This window comes from Gigantopelta aegis, chromosome 7, assembly GCF_016097555.1.
Source record: "Gigantopelta aegis isolate Gae_Host chromosome 7, Gae_host_genome, whole genome shotgun sequence".
NCBI lineage: Eukaryota > Metazoa > Mollusca > Gastropoda > Neomphalida > Peltospiridae > Gigantopelta > Gigantopelta aegis.
Window position 1 is genome coordinate 27,091,334 of NC_054705.1, and position 12,619 is coordinate 27,103,952.

General features: G+C 48.2%; 3 protein-coding genes across 3 annotated transcripts in view; all 3 read left to right on the plus strand.

Annotated features, from left to right (window-relative positions):
• LOC121378007 overlaps positions 1-1,132 on the plus strand; it is a 27,786-nt gene extending 26,654 nt beyond the window's left edge. The window contains exon 5 of the mRNA XM_041506104.1: positions 1,037-1,132. Within this exon, the coding sequence (XP_041362038.1) occupies positions 1,037-1,132 (96 nt within the window). The remainder of the gene's footprint in view (positions 1-1,036) is intronic.
• A 791-nt stretch (positions 1,133-1,923) lies between these two features.
• Positions 1,924-5,792, plus strand: LOC121378008. The gene is made up of 2 exons (XM_041506105.1): positions 1,924-2,569; positions 5,359-5,792. The coding sequence occupies exons 1-2, from the start codon at positions 1,924-1,926 to the stop codon at positions 5,790-5,792; spliced, it is 1,080 nt and encodes a 359-aa protein (XP_041362039.1).
• Positions 5,793-7,281: 1,489 nt separating this feature from the next.
• Positions 7,282-8,145, plus strand: LOC121378009. The gene has a single exon (XM_041506106.1). The coding sequence runs from the start codon at positions 7,282-7,284 to the stop codon at positions 8,143-8,145; it is 864 nt and encodes a 287-aa protein (XP_041362040.1).
• Positions 8,146-12,619: the final 4,474 nt, after the last annotated feature.

A 12,619-nucleotide genomic window follows, 5' to 3' on the forward strand; every position in this document is an offset into this window, starting at 1 on the left:
TGTCCATGCCAAAACCCCGTACTCTGTTTTCGCTCTCTAACCGGGCCTGGCATCTATCTAAAACCCCAACCCCATACGCAGTTAAAGGACTGGAACTGGCCCTGCCTGCTGTCGACACCCAATCACCATTTACAGTTTATTCACTAGAACTGGCCCAGCATAGTTAGTGTCCATGCCCGAACCCCGTACCCTGTTTTCGCTCTCTAACCGGGACTGCCATCTATCAAACACTCCAACCCCACACCCAGTTAAAGGACTAGAACTGGCCGGGCTTACTTTCCACACACAATCACCATTCACAGTTTATGCACTAGAACTGGCCCTGCCTCCTGTCCATGCCCAAGCCCCGTATACTGTTTTCACTATTGAACTGGCCGTAACATCTGTCTCACACCTCAAACCTATACCCAGTTACAGGACTGGAACTGGCCATGGCTGCTGTCCACGTCCGAAACCCTTACCCAGTTTTTGCTCTTGAACCGGACCTGGCAGCTATCATACACTCCAACCCCGTACCCAGTTAAAGGACTGGAACTGGCCCTGCCTGCTGTCCACTCCCAATCACCATTTACAGTTTATGCACTAGAACTAGCCCTGCCTGCTGGTCATGCCCCAGCCCCGTATCCTGTTTTCACTATTGAACTGGCCCTGACATCTGTCACACACCCCAACCCTATACCCAGTTAAAGGAATGGAACTGACACTGTGTGCTGTCCACACCCAATCATCATTCACAGTTTACGCACTAGATCTGGTCCTGCACCACAACCATGTACACAGTTGATACGCTTGAACTGGCCCTGCCTATCGTCCACGCACAAGCCCCGTACTCAGTTTTCACCCTTGAACCAGGCCTGGCAAGTATCACAGACCTAAACCCCACACCCAGTAACAGGACTAATGTCCACACCCAATCACCATTCACAGTTTGCGCACCAGAACTGGCCCTGCCTGCTGTCCATGCCCCAACCCCGTATTCTGTTTTCGCTATTGAATTGACCCTGGCATCCTTCACACACCTCAACCTAATACCCAGTTAAGAGGACTGGAACTGGCCGTTCCTGCTGTCTACACAAGAACCCCTTACGTAGTTGCCACGCTTGAACTGGCCCTGCCTGCTGTCCACGTCTGAACCCATTACCCAGTTTTCGCTCTTGACATGCTGCATGCTGTCCATATGCCAACTGCATACCCAATTGTCGCTCTTGAACTGGCCCTGCCAGCTGTCCACACCCCAACCCTGTACCCTGTGAGTGCATTTGAACTGGCCCTCCCTACTGTCCATACTCCATCACTGTTTCCAGTTTGCACACTAGAACTGGGCATGCCTGCTGTCCACACACCAACCCTGTACCCAGTTTTCACTCTTGAACCGACCCTTTCAGCTGTGACACACCCAAACCCCATACCCAGTTAGAGGACTGGAACTGGCCCTGCCTGCTGTCCATGCCCCAACACCGTATTCTGTTTTCGCTATTGAACTGACCCTGGCATCCTTTACACACCCCAACCCAATACCCAGTTAAGAGGACTGGAAGTGGCCATGCCTGCTGTCTACACAAGAACCCCTGACCTAGTTGGCACACTTCAACTGGCCCTGCCTGCTGTCTACTTCCGAAACCCTTACCCAGTTTTCACTCTTGAACCGGGCCTGGCAGCTATCATACACCCCAACCCCGTACCCAGTTAAAGGACTGGAACTGGCCCTGCATGCTGTCCACACCCAATCACCATTCACAGTTTGCACACCAGAACTGGCCCTTCCTGCTGTCCATGCCCCAACCACGTATTCTGTTTTCGCTATTGAACCAACACTGGCATTTGTTACACACCCCAACCCAATACCCAGTTACATAACTGGAACTGGCCCTGCCTGCTGTCCACGCCCCAAGCCCGTACCCAGTTTTCCCTACTGAAAAGTCCATGTCTGCTGTGTACACCCAAACCCCATGCCCAATTAGCTGTCTTGAACTGGCCCTGCCTCTGGTGCACACCCGAACCCTGTACCCAGTGATCGTATTTGAACTGGCCCTGCCTGCTGTCCATATCCCATCACTGTATCCAGGTTATGCTCTTGAACTGGCCCTGCATGCTGTTGACACTCCAACCTCATACCCAAATGTGGCTCTTGAACTGGCAATGGTAGCTGTCTACACCCTAACCCCGTACCCACTGAGTGTACTTAAATTGGCCTTGTTTGCTGTCCATACCCCATCACTGTATCCAGTTTATGCTCTTGAACTGGCCCTGCATGCTGTCCACATGCCAACCTCACACCCAATTGCCGCTCTTGAACCAGCAATGGCAGCTGTCTACACTCTAATCCCATATCTCCTGAGTGCACTTGAAATGGCCCTGTCTGCTGTCCATACCCCATCACTGTATCCAGTTTATGCTCTTCGACTGGCCCTGCCTGCTGTCCACACCCCAACCCTGTACCCTGTGAGCGCATTTGAACTGGCCCTCCCTACTGTCCATACTCCATCACTGTTTCCAGTTTTCGCACTAGAACTGGGCCTGCATGCTGTCCACATCCGAAACCCTTACACTGTTTTCGCTCTTGAACCGGGCCTGGCAGCTATCATACACCCCAACCCCGTACCCAGTTAAAGGACTAGAACTGGCCGTGCCTGCTTTCCACACCCAATCACCATTCACAGTTTATGCACTAGCACTGGCCCTGCCTGCTGTCCATGTCCCAGGCCCGTATCCTGTTTTCACTATTGAACTGGCCCTGACATCTGTCACACACCCAGTTAAAGGAATGGAACTGACACTGTGTGCTGTCCACACCCAATCGTCATTCACAGTTTACGCACTAGATCTGGTCCTGCACCACAACCATGTACACAGTTGACACACTTGAACTGGCCCTGCCTGTCGTCCACGCACAAACCCCGTAGTCAGTTTTCACCCTTGAACCAGGCCTGGCAAGTATCAGAGACCCCAACCCCACACCCAGTAACAGGACTAATGTCCACAGCAAATCACCATTCACAGTTTATGCACTAGCACTGGCCCTGCCTGCTGTCCATGTCCCAGGCCCGTATCCTGTTTTCACTATTGAACTGGCCCTGACATCTGTCACACACCCAGTTAAAGGAATGGAACTGACACTGTGTGCTGTCCACACCCAATCGTCATTCACAGTTTACGCACTAGATCTGGTCCTGCACCACAACCATGTACACAGTTGACACACTTGAACTGGCCCTGCCTGTCGTCCACGCACAAACCCCGTAGTCAGTTTTCACCCTTGAACCAGGCCTGGCAAGTATCACAGACCCCAACCCCACACCCAGTAACAGGACTAATGTCCACAGCAAATCACCATTCACAGTTTGCGCACCAGAACTGGCCCTGCCTGCTCTCCATGCCCCACCCCGTATTCTGTTTTCGCTATTGAATTGGCCCTGGCATCCTTCACACACCCCAACCCAATACCCAGTTAAGAGGACTGGGACTGGCCATTCATGCTGTCTACACAAGAACCCCTTACCTAGTTGGCACGCTTGAACTGGCCCTGCCTGCTGTCCACGTCTGAACCCCTTACCCAGTTTTCGCTCTTGAACCGGCCCTGGCAGCTATCATACACCCCAAACCCGTACCCAGTTAAAGGACTGGACCTGGCCCTGCCTGCTGTCCACACCCAATCACCATTTACAGTTTACGCACTATAACTGGCCCAGCATGGTCTCCACGCGCGAACCCCGTATCCTATTTTCGCTCTATAACCGGGCCTGGCATCTATTAAACACCCCATCCCCATACCCAGTTAAAGGACTAGAACTGGCCGTGCCTGCTTTTCACACCCAATTACCATTCACAGTTTATGCACTAAAACTGGCTCTGCCTGCTGTCCATGCCCCAGCCCCATATCCTGTTTGCACTATTGAACTGGCCCTGACATCTGTCACACACCCCAACCCTATACCCAGTTTCAGGACTGGAACTGGCCCTGCCTCCTGTCCGCACACAAACCCTGTAACCAGTTGTCATACTTGAACTGGCCCTGTCTGCTGTCCACACCCAAACCTTGTTTTTACGCTTGAACCGGTCCTGGCAGCTATCATACACCCCAACCCCATACCCAGTTAAAGGACTGGAACTGCCCCTGTGTGCTGTCCACACCCAATCACCATTCACAGTTTACGCACTAGATCTGGTCCTGCACCGCAACCCCGTACACAGTTGACAAGCTTGAACTGGCCCTGACTGCTGTCCACGTCCCAACCCCGTACCCAGTTTTCGCTCTTGAACCGGGCCTGGCAGCTATCATACACCCCAACCCCGTACCCAGTTAAAGGACAGGAACTGGCCCTGTCTGCTGTCCACACCCAATCACCATTTACAGTTTACGCACTATAACTGGACCAGCATGGTGTCCACACCAGAACCCCGTACTCTGTTTTCGCTCTCTAACCGGGCCTGGCATCTATCAAACACCCCACCACCATACCCTGTTAAAAGACTAGAACTGGTCGTGCCTGCTTTTTACACGCAATCTCCATTCACAGTTTATGCACTAGAAGTGGCCCTGCCTGCTGTGCATGCCCCAGCCCCGTATCCTGTTTTCACTATTGAACTGGCCCTGACATCTGTCACACACCCCAACCCTATACCCAGTTAAAGGAATGGAACTGATACTGTGTGCTGTCCACACCCAATCACCATTCACAGTTTACGCACTATATCTGGTCCTGCACCACAACCCTGTACTCAGTTGACATGCTTCAACTGGCCCTGCCTGCTGTCCACGTCCCAACCCCGTACCCAGTTTTGGCTTTTGAACCGATCCTGGGAGGTGTCACACACCCTAGCCCCATACCCAGTTAAAGAACTAGAACTGGCCCTGCCAACGTTCCATACCCAATAATTATTCACAGCTTACGCACTAGAACTGGCCCTGCCTGTCGTCCACGCACAAACCCCATACTCAGTTTTCACCCTTGAACCGGGCCTGGCATGTATCAGAGACCCCAACCCCACACCCAGTAATAGGACTAATGTCCACACCCAATCACCATTCACAGTTTGCGCACCAGAACTGGCCCTTCCTGCTGCCCATGCCCCAACCACATATTCTGTTTTCGCTATTGAACCAACACTGGCATCTGTCACACATCCCAACCCAATACCCAGTTACATAACTGGAACTGGCCCTGCCTGCTGTCCACGCCCCAAGCCCGTACCCAGTTTTCGCTACTGAAAAGTCCATGTCTGCTGTGTACACCCAATCCCCATACCCAATCATCTGTCTTGAACTGGCCCTGCCTCTGGTGCACACCCGAACCCTGTAGCCAGGGATCGTATTTGAACTGGCCATGCCTGTTGTCCATATCCCATCATTGTATCCAGGTTATGCTCTTGAACTGGCCCTGCATGCTGTTGACACTCCAACCTCATACCCAAATGTGGCTTTTGAACTGGCAATGGCAGCTGTCTACACCCTAACCCCGTACCCACTGAGTGGACTTAAACTGGCCTTGTCTGCTGTCCATACCCCATCACTGTATCCAGTTTATGCTCTTGAACTAGCCCTGCATGCTGTCCACATGCCAACCTCGCACCCAATTGTCGCTCTTGAACCAGCAATGGCAGCTGTCTACACTCTAATCCCATATCTCCTGAGAGCACTTGAAATGGCCCTGTCTACTGTCCATACCCCATCACTGTATCCAGTTTATGCTCTTCAACTGGCCCTGCATGCTTTCCACACGCCAACCTCATACCCAATTGCGCTCTTGAACTGGCCCTGCCTGCTGTCCACACCCCAACCCTGTACCCTGTGAGCGCATTTGAACTGGCCATCCCTACTGTCCATACTCCATCACTGTTTCCAGCTTTCGCACTAGAACTGGGCATGCCTGCTGTCCACACACCAACCCTGTACCAAGTGTTCACTCTTGAACCGACCCTGTCAGCTGTCACACACCCAAACCCCATACCCAGTTAGAGCACTGGAACTGGCCCTGCCTGCTGTCCATGCCCCAACCCCTATTCTGTTTTCGCTATTGAATTGGCCCTGGCATCCTTTACACACCCCAACCCAATACCCAGTTAAGAGGACTGAAACTGGCCATGCCTGCTGTCTGCACAAGAACCCCTTACCTAGTTGGCACGCTTGAACTGGCCCTGCATGCTGTCCACGTCCGAAACCCTTACCCTGTTTTCGCTCTTGAACCAGGCCTGGAAGCTATCATACACCCCAACCCCGTACCCAGTTAAAGGACTGGAACTGGCCCTGCCTGCTGTCCACACCCAATCACCATTTACAGTTTACGCACTATAACTGGCCCAGCATTGTCTCCACGCGCGAACCCCGTACACTGTTTTCGCTCTCTAACCGGGCCTGGCATCTATCAAACACCCCAACCCCATACCCAGTTAAAGGACTAGAACTGTCCGTGCCTGCTTTCCACACCCAATTATCTTTCACAGTTTATGCACTAGAACTGGCTCTGCCTGCTGTCCATGCCCCAGCCCCATATCCTGTTTGCACTATTGAACTGGCCCTGACATCTGTCATGCACCCCAACCCTATACCCAGTTTCAGGACTGGAACTGGCCCTGCCTGCTGTCCGCACCAAAACCCTGTACCCAGTTGTCATACTTGAACTGGCCCTGTCTGCTGTCCACACCCAAACCCTGTTTTTACTCTTGAACCGGTCCTGGCAGCTATCATACACCCCAACCCCATACCCAGTTAAAGGACTGGAACTGACCCTGTGTGCTGTCCACACCCAATCACCATTCACAGTTTACGCACTAGATCTGGTCCTGCACCACAACCCCGTACACAGTTGACACGCTTGAACTGGTCCTGACTGCTGTCCACGTCCCAACCCCGTACCAAGTTTTCGCTCTTGAACCGGTCCTGGCAGCTGTCACACACCCCAACCCCATACCCAGTTAAAAGACTGGAACTGGCCCTTCCTACTTTCCACCCCCAATCATTATTCACAGCTTACGCACTAGAACTGGCTCTGCCTGTCGTCCACGCACCAACCCCGTGCTCAGTTTTCACCCTTGAACCGGGCCTGGCAACTATCATAGACCCCAACCCCACACCCAGTAATAGGACTGATGTCCACACCCAATCACCATTCACAGTTTGTGCACCAGAACTGGCCCTGCCTGCTGTTCATGCCTCAACCCAGTATTCTGTTTTCGCTAGTGAACTATCACTGGCATCTGTCACACACCCCAACCGAATACCCAGTTACATAACTGTAACTGGCCCTGCCTGCTGTCCACTCCACAACCCCGTACCCAGTTGGCATGCTTGAACTGGCCCTGCCTGCTTTCCACGCCCCAAGCCCGTACCCAGTTTTCAATGCTGAACAGTCCATGTCTGCTGTGTACACCCCAACCCCATACCCAATCAGCTGTCTTGAATTGGCCCTGCCTCCGGTGCATACCCCAACCCTGTACCCAGTGATCGTATTTGAACTGGCCCTGCCAGCTGTCCATATCCCATCACTGTATCCAGTGTATGCTCTTGAACCGTCCCTGCATACTGTCTATACCCCATCACTGTATCCAGTTTATGCTCTTGAACTGTCCCTGCATGCTGTTGACACGCCAACTGCATACCGAATTGTCACTCTTGAACTGGCAATGGCAGCTGTCTACACCCTAACCCCGTACCCACTGAGTGCACTTAAACTGGCCCTGTCTGCTGTCCATACCCCATCACTGTATCCAGTTTATGCTCTTGAACTGGCCCTGCATGCTGTCCACATGCCAATCTCGCACCCAATTGTCGCTCTTGAACCAGCAATGGCAGCTGTCTACAGTCTAATCCCTTATCCCCTGAGTGCACTTGGAATGGCCCTGTCTGCTGTCCATACCCCATCACTGTATCCAGTTTATGCTCTTCAACTGGCCCTGCATGCTGTCCACACGCCAACCTCGTACCCAATTGTCGCTCTTGAACTGGCCCTGCCTGGTGTCCATACCCCAACCCTGTACCCAGTGAGCGCATTTGAACTGGCCCTCCCTACTCTCCATAGTCCCTCACTGTTTCCAGTTTGCGCACTAGAACAGGGCATGCTTGCTGTCCACACACCAACCCTGTACACAGTTTTCACTCTTGAACCGGCCCTGTCAGCTGCCACACACCCAAACCCCATACCCAGTTAGAGGACTGGAATTGGCCCTGCCTGCTGTCCATGTCCCAACCCCGTATTCTGTTTTCGCTATTGAACTGGCCCTGGCATCCTTCACACACCCCAACCCAATACCCAGTTAAGAGGACTGGAACTGGCCATGCCTGCTGTCTACACCAGAACCCCTTACCTAGTTGGAACGCTTGAACTGGCCCTGCCTGCTGTCCATGTCCGAACCCCTTACCCAGTTTTCGCTCTTGAACCGGGCCTGGCAGCTATCATACACCCCAACCCCGTACCCAGTTAAAGGACTGGAACTGGCCGTGCCTGCTGTCCACACCCAATCACCATTTACAGTTTATGCACTAGAACTGCCCCAGCATGGTGTCCACGCGCGAACCCCGTACCCTGTTTTCGCTCTCTAACCGGGCCTGGCTGTCACAGATGGACGAGATATTGACTATCAGTAAGACATATTGTTCAAGAAACAAGTCAAACAACAAAAGATTTGAACAAATTTATACACAAAATATAAATATACAAAATGACGATTTCACTCCAAACGCATCACTACCCAAACCTTAAATTAAACCCCCAAAAAAACTGTATTCGGGTGTCCATAGTAACCCAGTCTGAGCCAACTAGCTTCAAGTTAATGTTCGAGTCTTAGTTAAATAATCATTTTAAACCAGTTCAGTTTGTATCAGTATAAACTCATCTAAAATGTTTTATTGTTTGACTTGTTTCTTGGACAATATGTCTTACTGATAGTCAATCTCTCGTCCATCTGTGACAATTTGGTGTCAGAAGTGGGATAGACTGTCAGTGAGATAAACTCTGTCTAAACCGGACTCACTTCGTACCGTCGAAATAGTCCGATTTACATAGAGGACCGGTTTAGACAGAGTTCTTTCAGAGTTATGGTTCTTGAATGATCGACAACTCGCGATCAACAATGACATTTGAACCCATGGATGGTTGGGAAACACAGACCCAGTCTTCCAATCGATTATTTCACAGACATAAAAAAATATACTTAAAGGGACATTCCTGAGTTTGCTGCAATTTTTAAGATGTTATAGACTAACAGAGATTTTTTAACGATTAATTACGTATCAAATATATTTTTCTGCATAAAATATTAGTGGCTGCATATTAAACGTGTTCCTGGTCGTTCTAATATTTGTACTAGGTTAAATGTCATTTTATTTCCTAAAACATTATTTATTCGTACGTACGAATTAAAAAAAAATTGCTAAATCATTCTGTTTTGACTAATTTTTGTATTAATTTGACTTTAGTTTCTGACGAAAGTTCGAAACGTTGCCGTTTTTTGGGTCGCTCCTCCATTATAAATGAAATAAGACAACGCAAAATATACGAGCGACTCGCACCTATTTAGACATGCGTTAGGTTGACAAGTAAAACTCGCCGAATTCATAAGAGTGAAATCAACACACACACTAATATTAATCCGATTGATCTACCGGCCCACCGCAATAAGAGTAAACTTCACACGAGTGCGGTTACATTTTGTATTTGATCTTGCGACGGCGTCCTGATTACTTGGCAATTGACGACCATTGTTTAACTAATTAAGCAGCCCGTCGTTCAGTCAAATCCCAGTCCGGTGTAGACAGAGATAATTAATACATGAATGGTTCTTTTGTTCTTGATTTTTGATCCGGAGTCCGGAGTAGACAGAATACGGATTAGGCAGAAATTTATACCTAAGAGATAAACGGTAGCTGGACGGGGATTTAGAAATGGACCGGTTTACGCAGAGATCCGGATTACACAGAATCCGGTTTAGACAGAGTCCACTATATATATATATATATATATATATATATATATATATATATATGTATATGTAGTTAGGATTTTATGGAACCAGTATTTGATGGGATACGTTTCTTTGTAGTCAGACTGTCTGGTCATAAGGTTTTCCACCTACCTCCATTGTATTTGTCAAGAAGTTCGAGGTAAGTTAACAATTTCTAATTGGATAGGATTGGTTGTAGTTGGATAGAAGTTAGTACTTAATTCAGGTAGGTAAACCTTTAGCCCAGTGTGTGCATTCTCTAGCCTCGTCCCAACTTTTCAAGTTAGTTTTTTCATCTGATTTTCGTATAGAGGAGTTAGGTTGATATGATAGACGTGGAGTCCTTACAACATTTGAAGCAATTAGGTACTGATTTGGGTTATGAGGGTGAAGAGTTAAGAGAATTCGTTAGATACCAACAAGAAAAAGAGAGGGAAGAGCGTAGCATGAAAAGGGAAGAAGAAAGAATGAAACAAGAGAGTGAGAGAGGAAAAGAGAGGGAGAAGTTAGAATTTGAATATAAAATGAAAGAAATGGAAATGACAAAAGAAACTAAGGAACGTGAGATTGAGAGTTTAATAGAAAAAGAAAGGTTAATTGTGAGACGTGAAGAAGCAGAGTACAAACATAAGATGGAATTATTGGAGACTCAAGCTAGACTTGGTGTAGGTATTTATGAATCTGAACACGAACGTCATAACCATTTTGAATCAAAGGGTCCAAAACTACCCTATTTTGAAGAAGGTAAGGATGACATGGATGCTTACTTGCAAAGGTTTGAATGCTATGCTAAAGCTCAACAGTGGAGTAGAGATAAATGGGCTATGCATTTAAGTGCCGTATTAAAAGGGAAAGCATTAGAGGTGTACTCAAGATTACCCCCAGATCAAGCTTTTCAGTATGACGTATTAAAGACTGCTTTGTTGAGGAGATTTGATTTAACTTCAGAGGGATTCAAAAAACGGTTCCGTTCTAGTAGACCTCAGCTTGGAGAAACATTTAGTCAGTTTTCAGATTGGAAAACTATGTTACTTGATGGCTTGAGTTGTTAAATACTGTCAAAACATTCGAAGGGCTGTTAGACCTTATTTTAAGGGAACAACTGATTCAGGTGTGTGGTCATGATCTTACATTATTCTTAAGGGAACGTGTTCCGAAATCAGTTGAGGAGATGGCAGATTTAGCTGATCAGTTTAGAGAAGCTAGAGAAGGAGATATTATTCCGGTGCTAAGTCGTACAAACATGGTGAGATCAATATCCAAAGATCGTTCAACAGATTTTCAGTGCAGAGCTAATTTATCATCAGGGCGACCCAATTTGAAGGGAAATGGAAATAGAGGGGGAAACATGGTAATCAACCAATGAGAACTAGTGTTCGCTGCTTTTTGTGTAATAAACCAGGTCACTATGCTCAAGATTGTTTCAGCAAGAATTCCCCAAAGTCTGCATTTGTTGAAGCTGCAGGTAATGAGTATCAGAGAGGTGCAGGGCAAGTGCCATTTGCAGATCCAAGGTATCGACAAACGGGTTTTAGAAGAAGAGGATATAGCCACGGAAAAGGAAGGGGTCAAGGTCAAAATGTCCTTGCTTGTGATAGACGCGTGGTAAGTATTGATGGTACATGATACAGCGAACCGACATTGAGCTCAGCTTGTAATCAACAGGTTACAAATCCACACAGAATGCCAGTACTTGGAGGTAAGATTGGTACTCAGCATGTGTCTGTTTTGAGGGACACTGGTTGCAGTGGAGTTGTCATTAGGAGGAGTTTAGTACCTGGTGACCAGCTTAGCGGTAAGATTCAAATTTGTCTTTTAGCAGATGGTATAGAAGTAGAAGCTCCTATGGCAGAGTTGTCTATTGACTAATCACTGATGGCAGGTCATTTTTCTACACAGAAAATAAACGAGCGTGTATTGGCAGAATTTTGGTGACCAGGTATTCAATCAGAGATAGCTCGTTTTTGTCGTTCATGTGATATTTGCCAGAGGACAGTTCCAAAAGGTAAGATAATAAGAGCACCTTTAGGTGATATGCCACTTATAGAAATACCTTTTCAACGAATTGCAGTGGACCTGGTCGGTCCATTAGAACCTGTCACTGACAGGAAAACCAGGTATATTCTCACAGTTGTCGACTATGCTACGAGGTACCCAGAGGCAGTTGCATTACCTGGCATCGATACCGAGAGAGTTGTTGAGGCACTGGTGGACATCTTTAGTAGAGTTGGTGTACCTAGAGAAATGCTTACTGACATGGGTTCTCAGTTTACATCTGAGCTAATGGCAGAGGTGAGTAGACTTTTATCGATTCGCCAGCTTACCATCCAATATGCAATGGACTGGTGGAGAAGTTCAATGGAACACTGAAGTCGATGCTCAAGAAAATTTGCTCAGAACATCCAAAGGACTGGGATAAGTATATAAATGCACTGCTGTTTGCATATCGAGAGGTTCCTCAGGAAAGTTTGGGTTTTTCTCCTTTTGAACTACTATATGGTCGCAGTGTACGAGGTCCTATGGCAATTTTGAAAGAACTTTGGACAAAAGAGGTTCCAGACCCTGATGTTAAAACTACCTACAGGTATGTGTTTGAGTTGAGAGACTTAACAAAACTTGTCAACTAGCTCATATCAACTTGAGAAAAGTATCACAGAGATATCGTAAGTACTACAACAGAAGG